General features: G+C 31.1%; 3 protein-coding genes and 1 long non-coding RNA gene across 7 annotated transcripts; 1 reads left to right on the forward strand and 3 right to left on the reverse strand.

Moving 5' to 3' along the window:
* Window positions 1-880: 880 nt before the first annotated feature.
* On the forward strand, window positions 881-4,088 carry Ddrgk1 (DDRGK domain containing 1). Its single transcript, XM_088189103.1, has 5 exons — window positions 881-1,107; window positions 1,169-1,252; window positions 1,311-1,579; window positions 3,534-3,713; window positions 3,773-4,088. Exons 1-5 carry the CDS (start codon window positions 1,011-1,013, stop codon window positions 4,028-4,030), a joined length of 888 nt encoding a protein of 295 aa, XP_088045229.1. The 5' UTR covers window positions 881-1,010; the 3' UTR covers window positions 4,031-4,088.
* A 1,753-nt stretch (window positions 4,089-5,841) lies between these two features.
* On the reverse strand, window positions 5,842-8,612 carry Smyd5 (SET and MYND domain containing, class 5). Its single transcript, XM_088189102.1, has 6 exons — window positions 8,509-8,612; window positions 8,313-8,440; window positions 8,001-8,237; window positions 6,574-6,811; window positions 6,330-6,507; window positions 5,842-6,265 (listed from the first exon to the last, which is right to left on the reverse strand). The coding sequence occupies exons 1-6, from the start codon at window positions 8,557-8,559 to the stop codon at window positions 5,943-5,945; spliced, it is 1,155 nt and encodes a 384-aa protein (XP_088045228.1). The 5' UTR covers window positions 8,560-8,612; the 3' UTR covers window positions 5,842-5,942.
* Window positions 8,613-10,760: 2,148 nt separating this feature from the next.
* LOC148233539 (uncharacterized) lies at window positions 10,761-12,401 on the reverse strand. Its single transcript, XR_015810367.1, has 3 exons — window positions 12,054-12,401; window positions 11,003-11,285; window positions 10,761-10,929 (listed from the first exon to the last, which is right to left on the reverse strand). It is a non-coding gene; the product is annotated as an uncharacterized LOC148233539 (long non-coding RNA).
* A 3,791-nt stretch (window positions 12,402-16,192) lies between these two features.
* Window positions 16,193-20,096, reverse strand: LOC148233540 (ionotropic receptor 93a-like). 4 transcript variants are annotated; one of them, XM_088190949.1, is made up of 6 exons: window positions 19,881-20,096; window positions 19,649-19,811; window positions 18,582-18,983; window positions 18,333-18,411; window positions 18,109-18,266; window positions 16,193-16,458 (listed from the first exon to the last, which is right to left on the reverse strand). In XM_088190949.1, exons 1-6 carry the CDS (start codon window positions 19,971-19,973, stop codon window positions 16,361-16,363), a joined length of 993 nt encoding a protein of 330 aa, XP_088047075.1. In that variant the 5' UTR covers window positions 19,974-20,096; the 3' UTR covers window positions 16,193-16,360. The 4 variants fall into 4 exon arrangements, with proteins under 4 accessions (XP_088047075.1, XP_088047077.1, XP_088047078.1 ...); XM_088190951.1 differs by lacking the exons at window positions 19,649-19,811; window positions 19,881-20,096 and adding exons at window positions 19,120-19,168; window positions 19,239-19,353 and having other exon boundaries at window positions 16,227-16,458; XM_088190952.1 differs by having other exon boundaries at window positions 16,227-16,458; window positions 19,649-20,048.
* Window positions 20,097-20,139: the final 43 nt, after the last annotated feature.

The following is a 20,139-nucleotide window of genomic DNA, read 5'->3' on the forward strand; positions in this document are numbered from 1 at the left end:
TTGCTCCATAAAATGTCTGCACTTAGATATTTCTCTATGTTTTAAAAATGTGATAGCTATCCTTATGGATATAACTACGAACTTCTGATATGAGAGTATCGGGCAATATATATTGAAATTTTGCTCAATAGAAGCGCGTAAAAACAATTATCACTTCTCATAAGTAAAAAATTCACGTTAAAAGCAAAACATTACGGAACGGAAATTTTCTGTTCAAAAAACCTAACTTGACCTAATAAAAGTTCTTTAACTAATTATAATTTTAAAACCTTCATTAGGTCAAGTTCAAATACAAATTAAGCAAAGTCATCTCTCAGAGGAAAATAAACGAAAGAAGAAGTACAGACTGACTTTGCATCTCGCATATTGCTCCATAGTTTGTATGCAATTCGATTTTACACTATGTTTTAAAAATATAGTTATCTTTAGGAAGGCGCAAAAACAATTATCACTTCTCAGAAGTCAAAAATTCACGTCAAAAGCAATAAATTTGGTTTAGATTCATTTGATTTTCACATATCGTAAGTTGTAATATTTCTATTAAATGTCATTTGAACGCTAGGTAACCGAGCGTTTTCACTGCGACGACGATAGTACAATTTAATTGCTTTTAATGTAGACTCTAAATAGGAGGAGGGGGATACCATGGATCCTAATGAACTCGAAACATTAAAAAAACGATCATTGACTTACCAGCTTTTGCCACGTACAATTAATGTTAGTTCACGGAATAAATTTTGAAACCAATATTTTTTTCTTCAATTGAAATATTTTTACGTTGAAAATTTTTGTTGCTTTGAAAAAGTTGGAAGGTGTACATACAATCAAAATAACTAACCCTGACGCTTGCTTATGGCCATAATATATGTTATTAAGACTACAGTGACATTTTACGAAACGCGTCGTTCACAAAGTGCGTTTGACATATGCTCGCAGTTGTAACATCCGAGACGTTATTTATGACGTTATCTAAACATAAAACAAACAAAAATAACTAGATCAACGCGACCATGATGCTGAATATCATTTTGGCAGTGGCCACCTTCCTATTTTTAGCGTTTATGTGTTTGATGTTCTATTTATCTCCTCTTTGGAGCAAAAAACCTAGTAAGACTTTCACTTTTAAATTGACCCAAGTTTAATTTATTTATAAAACTGCTCCTTTCAGTCGAAGCGGAAGATGCGGCGTCCACGGAAGAAAGTACCGTGGTGCAGCCTGGACGCAGTCAAAGGGCTCGAATGAGGGCTAATGGTTCGTTGATTTGAAATAATGCAATATTTTTATTATATTATACATACGTTATTTTTAGCTGCTAGGCAAAGATTTGATAATTTGATGGTAGAAGAAGCGGCACAATCGACTAGTACTCAAGATAGTGGTACTCGGCCGCAAAATCAGGCTGAAACCAAGTATGATTTTCCATCCGAAACTAAAATAGGAGCAAAAAAACAGGCGAAAATCGAGGAAAAAGCTAGGAAGAAAGCCGCCCGCGAGGGGGAACTGCAGTTGAGGGAAGAACGGAAAGCGCTCGATTTGATAAAAGAAGAAGAGAGAAGACAGCAAGAGGAGAAAGAGAAGGTAGCTTTAATTTTAGAGACTGATCAAATGTTAAACAGGACTGAAACTTAGCCACGCTGTATGTCAAAATCCAATTAAATATATCTTAAACCCCCTCGTCTCTTGTGAGTGGTACTCGCCAATCACAAACTGATCATTATTGTCAACTCTTCACTAAAACCATCACACCACAATTATGTATTATTTAGCAGAAAAGCTTGTTGAAATGATAAAAATAACATTAAGTTAAAAATTTGCCATTGAAAAAATACCATTTTTTTTATGAAACAAGTTAGATATATATCTGCTAATAATGCATGTATTTCCCTCCGTTGGTTATGATGTTAAAAAATAAATAACGACAGTATAAAAAATTAAAGAAAAGCTGCAGCGCCTGTTCCTTTTTTATATATTTAACACTTACGCATTAATGCGTCATTTGTATAAACACAGCCGTTGACTCTCTTGTCATTTACGATTCTAACGTTAATGACTAAATAATATCAAAAATTGTATATTTTGAATACAAATTATAAAAACATATATAGTTACATAATTCTATTTTTATTTTAACTTTGTCAATACCTTCATAATAGAACAAGCGTTTCTTTCAGGTTCATAATTGTCAATATATAAATGTTTAAGATTTAAATTCATAGTCAAAATCTCACTTTCACTATCAGAAATATTTCCTTAGTTTCTTAATTATATTCGCTTACAGAAATATTGTTTTCATAATAATGTTAATATTTTTTTGTCAAATAAGTTATCATCGTCACATTATAATTGTAAAAAAATAACTTCATTATAATTACTATTGATTTTACAATTTTCTTTATTAGCACGGTCCGCTGTAGTTAAAAATTTAAAGAAAATGTACATAAATTTAAAAATAAAACATTTTAAGATTGAGAACCATAGAAAACAATTTACACATTTAGGCTTTGACAATAGTCAGGTATGAACGGCTGGCACACTGATCAAAAATTTGTTTCCAAAATTCATCAATCGATTAACAGATTTTACGATGAATTTCTGCAATTTGACAACTTCTGGTAAAATATTTAGAAATTACCAAATATTCCTGATTAACTAACAAAGTAAAATATAGAAATTGTATCATCAAATCACTCAAAAAGGCTTCAGAAAATATAAATTATATTGGGCATGACATACATGTATAAAATACTTTACAATCGGCCAACTAGAACCGCAAATATTTACAATTAAGTAAAAACATTGTTCTACACTCCTAATTTTTTACTTTATTTTCGGATTCAGTGCACAATTTTACATAAAAAATGGCTGTTAAGTAGTGTAATTGAATTATTTTTCGATTTATAACGAAAAAAATTAACAGAATCAAGTGCCAACACAAAGAAAAGTGCGCCTAAACAAATAAATAGTCAGACCCGGATATCGTCACTGAAAAGATAGTGAATAATTATTGTTGCCAAATTTATACAATTTCAAACGAAATCCAATGGGCAAAGAAGTTTGATGAGATTATTAGACAAAAACAAAGATCTTAGTTTTGTCCCAAATGATCTAGGAAAAGTAGGGACATTGGACTCCTCCCTTTCCCCAATAGTATATAAGCCGCTGCTATTCTTCTCACATCCATCAGAACTGCCACTTCGTTTTATATTGAAATATACAAGAGTTCAGAATTAACTCGCCTGCACTGAGTCGACAATCAAATCTGACGACTACTTAGAAGCCTAGAAAATCGCTTTCACCTCGAACCTTGCATTTATGAATATTTTGTATTGGCAACTCATTCGAAGAAGCTTCGGTCTGTCTCTATTTATAGTAGTATTAACGAAACCATTTTTGGCGACTACCCAACTTGTATAGAAAGTCATAAAATAATATACTCTAGTACGAACAATCTTTTTCATCTAATATATATCTATTATATTTTTGTAGTGGAGTATATTCTTATTATTTTTTTGTACAACTCTGTGTATTTTAGGCTGAAGAAACATTGCGCTTGGAGCAAGAGCGTAAAGAGATCGAGGAAAGAGAGAGACGCGAACATGAAGAATATCTCCAAATGAAGGCAGCTTTTTCAGTCGAAGGTGAAGGATTCGACGAAGAAGGCGATAACGATACTGAAAAGAATTTGTTGCAAGAGTTCATCGACTACATTAAGGTATTATTGTAGGATAACTATTGTCAAAATTTATATTTATTATTATATTGATATTTTAGATGAACAAAGTCGTGGTGTTGGAGGATCTAGCAGCACATTTTAAACTGAAGACGCAAGCGGCGATCGATCGCATAACGACGTTGCAAAACGAAGGGGTTCTCACTGGCGTCGTGGACGACAGAGGGAAATTCATCTATATTTCCCAGCAAGAGTTGGAGAACGTAGCTAAATTTGTCAAGCAGAGGGGTCGCGTTTCAATAGTGGATTTAGTCGAAAGCAGTAACGAATTGATCAACTTGGCGCCGTCTACTGTCTAAGTATAAAACATTAATGTTATGTTTAAATATTATTTTTATTAAAACTTTCACATTGTTACTTATTTTATTACGTGAATTATATTACCCTTCGACGTCAGTACATACTGTAACGAAATTCATATAAAATAGGAGTAGGAAAGCAAACACGCATCAATCGTAACTCATATCAGCGTTTTTGTTTTTTTTAACCCCACATATGAGACTTGACGACACATCACAAATTATTTTGTTCCTAAATACGTATATTAATTGCGTTGCGCTATTCGAATAATCCTATAAATCGGCTGAATATCGATATAAAAAATATTAAGCTGACAGCTTTCTGCAAATTAAACTATCATCCAAAAATTTTCAATAATAATTTTAATTTGAATTAATCAAAGTTCAATAAAAAATTCAATAACATTTTTATGATTGATTATAAAAATAATATGATACATAAAACATATCACTGTGACCAGCACAATAGACTAGTAGCATGAATCTCATATGGATTTGAGTACTTTTAAATTTCTATTATATCTGGTAAATCAGAATTAGTGATTATTATATAAATATAATTACGACCAATCGTAACGGATTATGTTTTCCTAGATTTTACCCATCTTATAGGTGAATAATAGTTAGAATAGAATAAAATAGACGACACTAATTTAGACTAATTTCAGCCTGGTGTCTTACAACTTGGTGGTTGTTGATTGTGTTGACCTGGTTGTAACGTAAAATTTAAAATAATGCAAGTAAAATTTTATGCATAAAATGCATGGTACATTTTTACATGATTATCCTAATGATGCAATTCTTTACTTAGTATTAATGTAATATTTATCAAAGATTACAATCAATTATAAAGAAAAAAATACTGAACAGCTAGTATAATTTTACATATCTCATATTTATCACGAAAATTGTTGTTCGAATAAACGCAACGCTAGCTTATCATCTAATTGATTACGTTGTACGTATTGATATATCTAATAATTGAAATGCGTCTAACCATTGAAAAACACAATGTGGAGAAACATTGATTTAGGCCTTAAAAATTGACATTGACGTTGAATAATTGGCATTTTAACAATATCACAGATCCTAACGCTAAACATCTGAACATTCATAAGCTTAAACACTACAAATATAGATCTAAATTCTTTATAATGATCTATAAAACACAGTTAAGCCTCTAACAAGTTTTAAATAAACAGACGCAATCTCAATCGCGCCTTTAGCTCGTAAGAATGGTTCGATAGTTTTGTTTAAAACATTACTATTATTGCTTATTTTATTATTTAACATTTTAATGTTTATGCATATAATAAGAAAAATGACGTACTGTCAATTTTGGCATTTTATTATAATAATAATGTTACCCTCATTTCCTTGGACGATTCAATAGACGGTGCAATATTAGTGCCTAAAACTATTTCGTATTTTCAATATACAAAACGGCCAGATCATTTCAGAAATTCTTTTATTATAGAATGAAAATCTGTAGATATTGTGGTGATTGAAAAAGTCTGTGACTTCTTCATTATCAATGCCAACAATCTACTCCAAAGGATTCTCGATCATTACAACATGAGATGTTTATCTGGACTATGATTTTGGAAAAGAAAAAGATCATGAGACTTAGGAATATTACACTGTACAACTTTTTTATGCCACAAAGATATAATAATATATACAAAATATCTAAAATCAGCTTTTAATTTTACATATGTCTTTATGGCAAATTTTTGTTGAACAGTGTTTTTAGTGACAAACAGTTGCGCTTCGCACAGCTTCTTCCGCCTCTGGCTACAAAAGTCGGACTATATGAACTCAACGTGTATTTGTACATTTTTCATATCATACAAAGTGAATACATTTCATCAATTCAAATTCCCAGCATACAGAAGCTGAAAAAGTTTGAACATCAATCGGTCATGTCTTCTTCGTCACCGTCGACGCTGCTGCAAGAATCACTCTCGGGATTCGAGCACCTCTCGCACGAGCATCGGAACAAATAATTCAAAGCCAGCTCTTCTTGTCTAGTGCGCCGCGACCTTGACAGCATGCATTCGTCCAAATAGCTGATTACGATCTCATCCTCGGGGTTGATGTCTCTGACGGCTTTTAGCTGCAGACGGTGATTGTTGTAAGGGAATGCCGACTCAGCATTCGGCACGCAGCTGTGATTGCACGAGCTTTGCATCTGATACAATCCAGAACCGTTGTTGTCGATGAACGAGCCAGATTCTGCAAAAAGACACTCCATTAATTTACTATTATTTTTAAATATTATTTATCTTATTAAATTTACCATTTTCCATCATGTCGTAGACGTTTTCGACTAATTCGTCCAGAGGCGCCCTTTCGCCGAAGGGAACGTCCAGCTTCGTTATATTGTTTGCCCAGTGAGCCATCGCACTCGTTCCGATACCCTGACCGTTTGTTCCAATCAACGCTATCATAGAACGAAAGCCATCAGGTGTTAAAAACTGCAAATTAATATATCATTTGAAGATCAATACATAAATTATAAAATAGAAGAAATTGATACGCACGTCGTCAATGAAAGGACCTGAAATCACTTGCGCCGTCATCTGTCTGAGCATCTCTAACTGTTCAACGAACTGGTCGCCTAAAAGCTTATGGACGAGTAGAGAATCATCGCTTATAGTCCGAGACGTGAACGTTTTCAAACAGTTACTAACAACTTCCGGAGTAGGAGATTGCTTAATCGTAGCCAAAATACGAACCAGTAATAAAATATTAGTGGTTTCTGGTGGATAGTGAATGTTCCTATAAGATAATAATAATTAATAAAAACATTTCAGGATAGATTTATTATGGTCCGGTCACTACCCACTAGCTATTTTTAACTTTACACAATGATATTGTTAATACAATTTATAGTTTTACTTAAAAAATACGTTAACAAGTCAAATTTTGAGTTCAAGATTATAATTATAGATTTTTAGATATTTTCATAACACACATGTAGTTTTTTGTTAGTGTTAATTTTATAATTTTTACAGCTAATTAAAGTGTGTAGTTTCAAACATAAATGAAAATCTTAAAAGTGCGATAATAATTAACGCTCTATTGTAATAATATACATAATAGCAGTAACTTGAATAGTAGCCGATAGATGGCAGTAGTTTAAAATGACCGCCACACTATTGACAAATTCACCAACGATAATGTTCAGTATAGTGATGCATGCCTGTCACTCCAAAAAGTGTATGAGTGGACTCTACTGAGTTTTCAACTTAGTCAGGTATACCAAATTAAGAGTCAATTGCAGCGGTTGAAAGCATCCACAAAAAACTTTAAAATTAAAAGAATGTCTTATTCATACAATACACAGATTTTTGCAGCACTTTGAAGAAGAAGGCGATATCTTCTTAGAATGGGTAAGCCCATAATGAATAAATAATAAAAAATAAATATAAATTGTCAAACTTTTCTGTAGTATGTTTTATTTTAGGATATTAATAAAAACCTATTAATTATATTAAGAAAAAACAATAATGTTACAAATTAAAAAAGTTAAGCATCTTAAATTGTTTAATTATGCATTTAATTACTGTCAGTATCATCTAATATAACGTTCCATCGAGCCACGGAAATGTATACAAGCATTAAAGCCAGGGTTGTCACATAGCTTATAAAATATTATATAAATATGTTTTATATTTATTATTTCTTCAGTTATATAATCATATAACTATCTGGGGTACCTCAAAACTGTATACCGTTCAAAAAGTTAATGGAATAAATATTATTGAACAATATTTTATTTGTTCTTTAAAATAAATTATGTTAGATTGATAGAAAATTCCTTTTCTGTTGAGAAATTTGTTAAATAATGTAATAATTACGAGAATAGCTTAGGGGTCAGATTGTACCCCCATTATTGTGTTAGGACTCAATTAAATTAACTTGTGGATTATTTATGACTGGACTCAGTATTCACATATATATTTACCTCCAAGCGTTCATCAACACCTCCAAAGGGTGGTAACTATTTGCTTTATCGTAGCATAACGTTTGATGATACATTTGAAACGCGATATCTCTGCAAGCTACGGAACAATATATGGTATCGCATCGAGGACATCGCTCGATGTTGGACGGCGACCAACCGCAGCACTCTGGATGAGGCAGCGTTATTTGCGGCTTTCCGGATAACCGACGTGCGTTTTGTACAGCGGTCTCCAATGGCCTATAATCAATATATTGTACATGGTTAATTTTAAACAAACTATATGATAACACCCAATGAAAAACGATCACAAACCGCATGCAATAATCGCAGGCTAGATATTTATACTCCTTGTTCCAAGCGAACTGACAGGAGAACAGCGGGTCTTCTTCCAATATCGCATCTCCTTTGACGAACGACTTTATAGCAAATAGCGATTTACCCTGAAAGTTACATGTTTAATAAAAAGTTTATACGGCGTCGTACAAGTGAAACAACGATTGTTACTCACTTTTTCCGTATTTCGAATGATAACTCCTGGAAACGCATTTTGAAACGACATAATGACACGCGCTAGAGAATGCGGTTTAATCTCGCACGTCAATAAGTATATACACCAAGACACGTCTCATGCGCATGCGCATTCTTAGGACGGAGTTGACAAAAACTCGTTTTAATTTATTTAAATCAAGTAATTCTAGTTTATTTGGTATTCAATCAAAAAATATTTCTTTTAACAATAATTATACAAAAAATATATTAAATTCCTGTGATAAAATTAGAATGCATTTACAAACGCGATTTTGACCCTACTGTGTACTTTACGCTCACGCATGCGCATTAGTCGTTAATTTGTGTGAAAGAATATTCGCAGTTTTTAAAGCACATGTGCCGACAAAGTGTTACCATTGTGAAAAATATTTTTAAATTCGTCAATAATGCGTAAAATAAGTATTTTTTCTACAAACATACACATAGTTTTTTAGTTGTTTTCGAGACACAAGTAAATACATTGCATAATTTCTAAAATAAATATATATAATTATGATTTTGTACATTTTTAGGGTTGTATAATTTTTTTCACCATGTTAAAATTGATTATTTACAACGTTTATAAATAATACACATTAACGTTTATAAATTATAAAATAAATTAAGATTTTTAGAATGTAATATCTGAAGAAATGCCCAGACGAACCCTTTACGAAGCAGGAGCTAATGGAAATATTAGAAACATTTGGAGAGAGCAAAGAAAAATTTAACGAATCTGATTCCAACTGCAAACTCGATGTAAAACGTTGAGTTCGAAAAATTGTTCAGAACAGCAAAATAATGAAAAACTTATTGAATCTTATAAGTAAAGAATCACGTGAATAGAATATCAACATTCAATCTATAAAAAGGACTTTTTTTAAATATGGGCCCACGCCCTCCTCCCACGGTCGCATTTGGCTCGGGAGCTTCGGCCCATGGGTGACCGGTTATTACCCAGCCTAGCTTTCACGCCTGCACGCTGCGCGGACAGGCGTTAAAAGACAGGGAAAAAATTAAAAACTCACAATTGATTACCCAAATATAATTGACTTCACCACATGGGTGAAGTCGATATGATGGATAGCCACATTGGGCGCTACTGTACTTTAGATTAATTGGCCATCAAAAATTTTCGAGATGGTCTTTAAACAAAAATCTCCATGCCTCCTCGAACAAAAATTTTCGTTGTTTAGTTCTCGCAACTTATACTCATTGAACAAACATTTCCAATATGGCTATTTTATTTTAAGTGTCCTCATTTGCTATTTTCAAAATATGGGAATAAGTACGACGGGTAATAGAAGAAAGTCTAGTAATATTGAGTAGGTGATAAAACGAAAGAGACATAAAGGTATGACGGATCGGGTTCCTTCATCCGATATTCGAAGGGATTAACGAGTCATTGGATAGTTTGACTTAACAAGGTTACGTTCTAAACTGGCAAACATCAAGGAGCTCACCCATTTTAAATATAAAAAATGTGCTGTACATTTATATATATTTAAAAATAAAGATTGCTTTCTTGATTTCCAGCAATAAATGTATTTAAAATGACAAACTTTTTTCTTACCCTATATTTTCATGAGTATGACCATTGCATAGCATTACTAGTTTATTACATAGCTGTTCTTTTTAATATTTTCAATGCGTTTTCAGTTAGTATTTTCAAAATTATTTTTCCATTCATGCTTAGCGTATTAAATATCATTTTTAATTTAAATGGAAAAGACCATGCAATCAAGAGCTAAATTATATTTGAGTGTTTTGTTAAAGGAAATACGAGACTTAAAAATATATGACATCATTTAATTTTTAATCGTTATATTGCCACTATTGAAATATTAATAAAATACACATAAAATTGTATAATTCATCCATTGTATACAATATTTGATTTTTTGAAATTTCTAAAAGAAATACAATTATATGTATTAAAGACAATATTTTCATGTATTTGATAAAATTAGAGCAATTAATTTTATCTTATATATTCTGATATAATTGCGTACTATAAAACATATTATTTATATATTTAATCCTAGAAATAGGATCTTCTTTACATATGTAATATAAAAAGCTTTATAAATGTGTTGTGTTAAGCGTCATGGAAATATTAATTTTGAGTTATTGTAAAATTTACAATATTTTGTATTGTTAAACTTATTTCTTAAATAATTTTAATATTTCGTAAAATTTATATGATTTTGCAAAATAAAATAAAAACCAATGTGAACTCATCAATTGTTTATTTTTTATATAATATATAATCAATTAACAATGATGAAGACTAGAGAAATATTGTTTGTTCTTGTAGACCGGTCCCCATGCACCGCAATCTTTCTTCTCAGCACTCTTCTCCTGCTTCTTATCGCTCTGAATCGTTTTCTTCTCTTGTTTCCTACACAAAAATATATTCGTTAGTCATTCTCCTTATTACATTAAAATAAATACCAGTAAAACAAGCGACTTACTTATCAACTGTCCCCAAGTTGACAGATTTTACGTTGGACGCATAGATGCATTCTCCCCCTCTTGCCATTTTAGCTCCTTTGGTTAGCTTCTCGTTTGACGTTTAGCCTCTCGACGTTATACGCGATCGCTTAGATCGAACACTTTGTCTTTGATCACAAAAGTTTTCAAATGACAAATCGCAATTAAGGCACGTGCTGTAAGTGTGTGAGTACTTGGTGTTCTAAACGGTTTCCAGTGTTAGCCCTACGACTGCCCTTGCGCGTGTACAAATTTTTTGCTAGCCTGAAACAAATAAAAATATATTTAATTAAATTCATATGCGATGGCAGCCCTGTTGGACACAAAGAGAAATCATTTTCGCAACGTTGTAAACCAGTTTTCCAACGCTCAAGATCGGTCATATAGTTCACGAATGTGTTACATAAATATAATGGTAGCTTCCTTTTGTCGATGCTACTTAACATGCATATATTTTATAACGAAACCATCATAGGTGCATAAATAAATAGGGGAGGAATAGGCATTATTTGTTTATATATTAAGATGACTAATAAATATAAATATATTTTTATATACATATATATTTACTATTTAAAATTAAAATGACTATAAATTCAATTGGTAATTATAAGATTAAGCTTTTAATTTGTCAATGGTCAATATTAATCTTAACTATAGTAAAAAAATCATAGCTCTTTAACGCTAAAAGTATGTTAGATGTTTGTGTATATTTTCTAATATTATGCTAAAAATAAAAATACAAAAATTATTTTTGTAAGAAAAAATTACTTACTGATTAGTTACTATATTTAGAAAAGATACTCAAAATTAATTGATTGATAATAATTAAATATTATGTGATAGCGCATTAAATGTTTTTGTGCTATAGTCTTTTTACATAATTATTAGGTGTAATTGTGGCACCCAGTTATAAGTAAGTATATGTATGTTAGAGTTATTTTAACTTTTTTTGCCACAAAGATTCAATAACAGGTAGAAAGAACATTATTAAATTTGAGAGTAAGGGTTGAACGATGTGGAATTACTAACCTTGGCAGAAGTTTATCGACTATCGAATGCTTCGGTAGGTGATTTGTCATTGACACATGAATTTTAGGAATACAGAGAGGTCAAAACGGCGATCCTTCTAAGCTGAGTTTCTGATCGGACTATCAAGTCCAACTGAGGACGTTTGCCGGCCGCGTTCCTCTTTTAAACGGTCGAGATCCTTGGCAACAACCTGTTTTTTGCAGTTTCGCATAATTTTATCGGTTAAACGTATAAAAACACGCTGATCACTACGCCGTCGTGTGATCCTACAAGAGTAGAGCTTTTTCCAAAAGAAAAGGAAGATCCGGACGATGACGCCAATGATATCCAAAACCAGATTTTGACTGCGAGCGAAACGGTATCGCTGCTATTTTTAACTGTTGCTGGAGATTTTTTTCGTATTTTATTATGAAATAAAAAAATATAATTTTTAAATTAGGCAAATAATTAGTATACTATATATTAAAATCAAAGGAGAGTAAATAGCATAGTATACATAAAACTCAAGCTGGCTATATTTATTGCTTGATTATTATCTAAAAAATGTTGTTTGCAATAAATAAAACTAATTAAGTTAAAAGATGAGTTGTGAGTTACACTAACATAACAGCAAGGTTTCGAGTGCAATGCGCGAGAACACGAGCGCGAAGCTCGTTATTACTTGCGTAGAGCGTGAAGTTTCGAGCGCCAAGCAGCCACCGGCAGGTTTAGAAGATAAAAAAGTACGTTCGTTCAAGAGTATTATGTCAAAGAAAAAAATCTTACAAATTTAATTTATGTATAAAAAATAAAATAATATATTTAAAAAAAAGTGGTTTCAAATGTTTGATATAAAAAATATCGTTGGAAATTTTTATTTACTGAGTGAAAAAATCAAGTGCCACTTAAATTGATAATGAAATTAAATCATATTTTGCTGTAAGTCTTTTTAAATATTGTAAATTATAATAAAATGATTCAGTATGAATGAGTATGGGCTTGTAAACCGTTGAATTTAGGGTAAATTCAAATGTCTTTTTTAGTTATTGATTGTCAGACCCTTGTTATTGTCTAAAAAATGATCCTATAATAACACTATTTGCGTACGATGATTAAAAATATCGGTAAAATTGGCAATGGTGTAATTCTATGATATGTATAATCCGACTAACGCTAGGTACCTATCCAGGGACGTAATTTATGGTAGGGCATTGCCCCCCCCCCTTGAATTTGGCCAGAAAATTGCATGTCATATATTATGAAATTTAGTGGAATCAAAATATATTTAATAAGCACTGACTGTGACACTTTTGCCCCTCCCCCCATGGAAAAAGCTTAAATTACGTCCATGATTCTAAGCCAGAATTTCTCAGATAATCTTTTAAAAAATATATAAAAAAAACCGCCTCGAATCTAGCCCGAAAATATTTTTTAAAATATGCCATTTCAGTGAAATTATATAGGAATACATTTTTACTGGTAGATACATATTTTAACCAGTGAAAATATAATTTATCATTTTAAGTTTTCCATATGTAATAATATACGTTGTCATACGTAGCATTATTTATTTACATGCGATGTATAAATGTTAAGAGTATATGTGTATTTTTCGGTGAAGTTATATTTTCACTTGTGAAGTCTAAATAAATTTTCACTAGTAGATATATAATTCCACTAGGCGTAAGTGAAATTATATGAAATTAAATGTCAATGAAACTCAATTTGTCAGCTGCGAAATGTCCATTTTCTGTACCCAAACCTAACGTATTGAAAGTTTTAAGACTAATTATAGCCTTTGAACTTCTATTAGTCCAAGTCCAAAATACAAACTAAGCCAGCTCATTTTTCAGGAGAAAATAAACGTAGCATCTCGCATATTGCTCTGCAGGTTGTCTGCATATCGATATTACACTATGTTTTAAAAATATGATAGCTTACTGATATTACTATGGACTTTTATTAGAAGAGGCTGATCAAAATATATTTAAACCGAATTTTGATCAATAGAAGGGAGCAAAAACAATTATCACTTTTTAGAAGGCGAAAATTCACGTCAAAAGCAATAAAATCGTGTTGGCACCATCGCAGTGGGAACATTCGATAACGAGCGTTCCCAATGCGACGGAGACGGCACGATTTTATTGCTTTTGACGTGGATTTTTGACTTCGAGTAGTAATTATGTTATAAAAAAATCCTAATATGAACGTTAGATATCCGAGCTATATCACTCCGATGATGTTTATTTTACTGACTCATACCAAACTGAGAATAAAATCAGGCTTGATGAAAAAATTAAGAACAATAGGTCAAATTCTTGCACCACTGAGTTTCAAAACAGAAAATAGCTAGCCATAAAGTTCACAAAAAATCTGTTTCAAGATAAATGTTAAAAATGAATAAATGACGGACTATCCAGACATTTTTTTGCTTCATGTGGAAGCGCTCTTTCATTCATATATTGTAAAATTCAAGCAGAAGTGTTCCGTTCCATTTTCAACGTTTGCAGCATATTACGAATATGTAAAAACTAAGGTTTGGTTTGGTAACCACTGCTCTTTGTAGTGCGTTTTTTTTTGTATTATGGATAAAAATATCAAAAGCAATAAGTATATTTATATTTACGACCATACAATGCGGTAAGAAAATGTCGATTATAAAAAAGGCCTTCTCCGATCGTAAATCTTGTCTCTTACATACACTCTCCGGTCACGATCTTGAAATGAAAGAACGCACCAGAGGTCACGTATCCGAATAATTTTATTTTTAAGAAAAACTTGTGGAATAATTGTACTATGGTGCGTTGGAAACAGTGACTATTTTTGGTATATTTTTCATTAAAATATTTATGGATCGCATTCTTAAATAATTTATGGTGAATACTTTTTTATACAAACTTCTTATTATTCGCTTTACCAATCGCAATCTTAGTATTCGCCATAAAATAACAAAAAAAATTAAGCTCTGTAGTTCTATAAAAACTTGCGTTAAAAATATGTTTTATTAGTTATCAGATAATTGTAATTATTAACCAATACCAGTGGTTTAAGTCGGCTACTAATACCTGAAAGATCTAGGTTCGAATCTCATATGAACTCATAGTGCTTTGCAATATCTATCGTGTCAGGAAATTATTGATTGTTATTATTAATTTAATTAATTTTCTCCACCTTTTGCATGTATTTAAATCATCTATTTCTTAATAAAATAAGGTACTTTTTATTAGTACATATAGTACCTAATTTATTTAAACATAAATATTCCTTATATAAAAGCGTATTTACTCTGTGTGTTGTATTATTTATCGATCGAGTTTTCCTTTTTCATTCAAAGTCAACCTGCCTACGTGCAAATTCAGGCATATCACCTGTTTACATCTTATAACAAAAATAGTCTGAAAATATGACGTCAAATCAACCTCTACAAAACATGCCTTTAACTTTTAATGAGTTCCTGGATTAAAAAATCAATATTATTCGACAGATGTTTGAAAAGTAATCAGTGGTTTTCAATATTTTTAAGCTAATGAATAATGAAATAAATATGCAACAGATCAAAATTGAAGTTATATTATATTATTTTTATATTTAAAAAATCACAATATAATTATTATTGTAAAAACTCGTGCTCCAAATTTCTTTATCAATTTTATCATTATTGTGTTTATGATAGTATATGTTTATGACATATTTAAGTAACTACTTTAAAAAAATTCAATGGAAGAATCTGTAAAAAATCAAATCAATCATGAGTTTAAGTTAGACAAACTTTATTAAGTGTGTAGATTTTAATTCTGAGTTAATATAGGATTTGAGTCCATGGTATTTCAATTAGTAAACGATTATTTATATACTGAAATAATTTAAAAAATAGAAATTTGAAGCTTGAAAATGCAAAAGACTCGTTAGGAAGCAACCGTGCAGAGATATGACACCGTTTTATTCATGGCCACCTGAAACCTGATCAAAGACGTAAGACTTTGTTGAAATTGCATCATCCTAAACAAATTCCTAATAAATAAATTACTATGAAGTTTATTGCTTATTTAATGATTGCATTATGCTAATTTATGCCGTACAATACCGACTGGCTCGTGGGCTCCAACTAAAGGGAAAGGTTTTGCTTAGTTTTGGAAACAAAAAAGTTGACAAAAAATACCTTTTGCCCACTCAATTTTATTTATTTGATTCACATATAGAAAACGCACAACATATTTGTTTGTTTTTTTTTAACAAAATCGCGTTTTGATATTAAGGAGCGATTAAAAAAATATTATGGAATATCCGTAAATTGGCTGATTTGTCGTTGAGCTATAATTGCGAATAGTTCAATTCGCATAAGGCTTTACGGCTTTATTTTCGATTTTGGTTCTTCTTCGTCTGCATAGCCATTCTATTAGAATAATAATCGTTGCGCTAAGAAATCCTAAAAAAAACATAAAATATAAAAGCGCAATTCTAATAAATAATATGTAAATGCATATTTCAGATTCTTAATTGTAAGTTTATTTCTAGAGGCCTTCTATCTTATACTTAATGTATATGTTTATATTTTATTTTGGTTTTTATTGCTTTAAACAGTACATTTTATTTCAGATACATATTTTTAATTGACAAAGTACTGTGAAAAATAAATAACAAAAAATGCACTTTTTGCCACAAAATACTTGCAAAAAAACATTTTCACTATATTTATTAAGCAAGACAATGATACAAAAAAATATCTAAATCTTGCTACGCAAAATATAAATGAAAATTATTAGCTTTTGCTTACAAAATATTTTTATAAAATTATATTTGCTTTTTTATATACAAGAATTGCTTGTTTTCTGATTATTGAGATATTTTGCTACGGAAGGTAGTTCAATCAAACTATTTTTTTCCAGTCCACTCGCATTTGACTGTTGCCATCCTGCTCCTTAATACACTGGCATTGAATATTGATCTATTTAATGTAAGCTACGAAGAGCTGGTAAGATTCGTATCATTTAGTTTTAATATTTTTTTTTTCTCTCTTTATATTTTTTTGTGTATTGAAATTATACTCGGAAAATAAAACCCGAATGCACGCGTTATATTTTCTCAAAATGACGGACCTTGAATCCTTGCAGTATATTGTCACTTAAGCTATTAAAAGGTTTCTCGCGGTGGTGTCCCATTTTAATGAAAAAAAAATATTTTTTTCTTAGACGGTTAAAATGCTTTCTCACGTGCCGAATTAACATTTTTTATGATTAAATACGTGAGTTAATCCAATTGATATAATTTATTTCTATATAACATATATTTACTTTATTATGTAAATAAATACTATATTATTATAAGAAATTAAACAGATTTTTTTACGCTGAACAAATTACAACTTTTTTATGCTTTTTAATTGAAAAATAACCAAAATCAATATAGTCTTCAAGAATATCGATAACTAGGAATTTAAAACTTTTAATAATTATTATTCTAATAGTAGCAAAAAATAGTTCTGGCGACTATGACAAAAAAGTTCATATGCTAGCAAAATTATAAACTCGGGAGTAATATTACTATGAATACTGAGATTTTTTTGTATTGATTTGTTTATTGTGAATTAAATTTTTTTGTCTTTAAAATATATATTTTTAATATGAGACCCTAAACTTAAAAATAAAAATTCTTTTGAGTCAATGAATTTTTCTGATTTTTTTCTAAATAAAAGCGTTGATTTTATGTAGAATTCTAAAAAATAAAGAATTGTAAGAATAAACTATTGCAACATATAAATCGAATTATCTTATCTTTGTGGTCAAACTCTTGTTTTATTTTATGCTATCTAAAGTTGAATGCACAATTGCACAAATTTTATACATTTTTTTAAGCCTAAGGTTAAATTAATAAAGCAATAAATTTTCTATCCGCTTTAATGCCAAATAAGAGTTCCTGAAATGAATTAGCAATACCTAAACATAAATAAATAAATAATAAAAGAAACTGGTTTTTTGTTTATGTCAACATTGCGATGACGATCGAATGAGTGAAATTTTCTAAATGTTTTTTTCCTTGATTTGTTATTACTTCTATAGCAATTAGTTATATAAAATACCCAAAAACAAGACAAAGAAGCATCCTTGCATATCATCCAGGTTCACTGTATGGTTGTTGACCTCGGCTACCCTTCCAACGTTCCAGCATCTATCTTTTTTCGGAAGATACTGAGTCAGCCACTTTTGTATAAGACCCATCTGATGCATTCGTTTTATCCTAGCAAAAATGTAAAGTTTTAAAGTGAAATAAAAAGAAAGCATACAAAGGTCATAATCTACTCACTCTTCGTTGATCATGGGCAAGTATGGGCTGTTTTTGGTCAATATCATGCCCATTTGCTCTTCCATGAACTCTTCAATACCTTAAACAATAAATCAAAGCTGTAATAATTATTTAATAATAGCAGCTTTTTCTAAAAGCTTAATAATAAAAGCTTAATAATAAATTTAAAAAATAAATATTTTCCTTTTTTGTTGCTGCAAATAATAGGTCAATTTTTTTAAATATAAAAATAGTTTGAGAATTACTGACTTAAAGCATAATCGCAGCGATCCGTTTCTAAGAACTCTTTCTTCATGATAAACTTCAAGTTGATTTTCCAGTCAAATATTGCATGCTTTCCTTCTCTGGTCCTTCGAATGCTATCTGAAGTCTCTCCGGTGTTCAAAATAGCGCCCTGGTATAAATCCTTATATTTTTGTTGATCGGACTCTTTTAGACAGTCTTCCAAAAAAGTATTTCTTTTCAGACTCCACGTCATGGTGGCTCCGTGTTGCAAAAGCTCTCTGACGGTTGTGATGGGTGCTTCTTGCCTTGGAAAAGTTAAAAAGGCAACCAAATTACCGCAATAGGTGGTGACAACAACTAAGACCACCAACCACCAAGTTCCAACGACTAATCGGCCACTATCAGCGTCCGGTAAGTACATACCACCTAAAATTAAATAAGAAAACATGCATTAATATACATTAATTAGTTCATTATAATTTAAACTTGACACAAAAAGCTGTAAATATTATTTTAAAAGAAATCTATAGTAGGGGTTTTTGAACATGAATATGATTCCTACCCCAACCGCTACCTTGCATCTCTTGTATTTCTGACTCTTCGACGTACTTCTAGATAATAATAAGCCTTTTAGGATTTTAATACAACCATAATCTTATATTTTGATTATACAGTACAAACAAGGGTTAGTTTTGTATATCTGAGTCGCACTTCCTTGATCCTTCTTATCAGCAGATCAATATTCAGTTGCGGCTTTTCAGTGGATTTTCAGGATAGTTGTCAATCGTTTTCTTTTAGTTTCCGTTCTGGACTTGTATATATAATATTATCTAAGCCGTTTTAACGCATTTTTGACACCGGCACGTGAACAACTAATATTGTTCTGATTCAATACAAATATATTCATTCTATGGCCTTCGCTCAAATGGTGGTTTTTCCGCATTTATGGCTTGTTTATATATAAAAATAATGGCTACTAAAACACAAAACACGCAACTGAAGATGTTCCCAAGACTGAGCTATAAATATGATCCTTTTTAAATTAATCTAACTACCAGTTAAAATGGTGAAAACTATATTATTTTAAATACCTTGCTGAAGCAGCGCTCCATACATATACCAAAGACAGTGGTGTAGAGTTGCAAGTCCACCTCTCTTCTTCTTAGTTCTAATTTCATAAAAGGGACTGAGCTTATGAACCGCATATAAAGCTGGACCCATCATCATCAGCGAGAATCCGAGACAGAGCCACGTCTGCAATAGTTTTATATTTGATACAATTTTTAATAAACCGTATCGTCTGAAAATATAATCAGGACTAACATCAGAAGCGAAAGGTGCCATGAACAAGAGAGCTCTGCTAAGTTCTCTAGGCCTTGAGACTAAAAATGCATACGATTGAGTGCTAATAGGCATTGTGAAATTGATCCTGTTTTCTTTGTCTTGGATTATGGTAAAAGCGGTAGCTACTAGGAATACTCCTTTCTTCTGAATAATCTGAAATATTTTTTCTCGGGATGCCTTTCTATAATCAGCGTCAGATTCCTGCAATGTCACCAGATGTACATACATATAAAATAAT

This window comes from Plectrocnemia conspersa, unplaced genomic scaffold, assembly GCF_051122295.1.
Source record: "Plectrocnemia conspersa isolate PC_06_02 unplaced genomic scaffold, ASM5112229v1 ptg000008l, whole genome shotgun sequence".
Classification (NCBI taxonomy): Eukaryota; Metazoa; Arthropoda; class Insecta; order Trichoptera; family Polycentropodidae; genus Plectrocnemia; species Plectrocnemia conspersa.

Bases quoted from the DNA above. Each gene is read 5' to 3' on its own strand.
- Ddrgk1 (XM_088189103.1), top strand. From the start codon at position 1,011: ATGATGCTGAATATCATTTTGGCAGTGGCCACCTTCCTATTTTTAGCG. The intron at 1,108-1,168 runs GTAAGACTTTCA...TGCTCCTTTCAG, and splicing joins TCTTTGGAGCAAAAAACCTA to TCGAAGCGGAAGATGCGGCG. The intron at 3,714-3,772 runs GTATTATTGTAG...TTGATATTTTAG, and splicing joins AGTTCATCGACTACATTAAG to ATGAACAAAGTCGTGGTGTT.
- Smyd5 (XM_088189102.1), bottom strand. From the start codon at position 8,559: ATGTCGTTTCAAAATGCGTTTCCAGGAGTTATCATTCGAAATACGGAA. The intron at 8,441-8,508 runs GTGAGTAACAAT...TGTAACTTTCAG, and splicing joins TCATTCGAAATACGGAAAAA to GGTAAATCGCTATTTGCTAT. The intron at 6,812-8,000 runs GTAAATATATAT...ATTATCTTATAG, and splicing joins GTGTTGATGAACGCTTGGAG to GAACATTCACTATCCACCAG.
- LOC148233540 (XM_088190952.1), bottom strand. From the start codon at position 19,973: ATGCCTATTAGCACTCAATCGTATGCATTTTTAGTCTCAAGGCCTAGA. The intron at 18,984-19,648 runs GTATTTAAAATA...ATTTAATTTTAG, and splicing joins TGGAGCGCTGCTTCAGCAAG to GTGGTATGTACTTACCGGAC. The intron at 18,267-18,332 runs GTGAGTAGATTA...CATTTTTGCTAG, and splicing joins TTGCCCATGATCAACGAAGA to GATAAAACGAATGCATCAGA.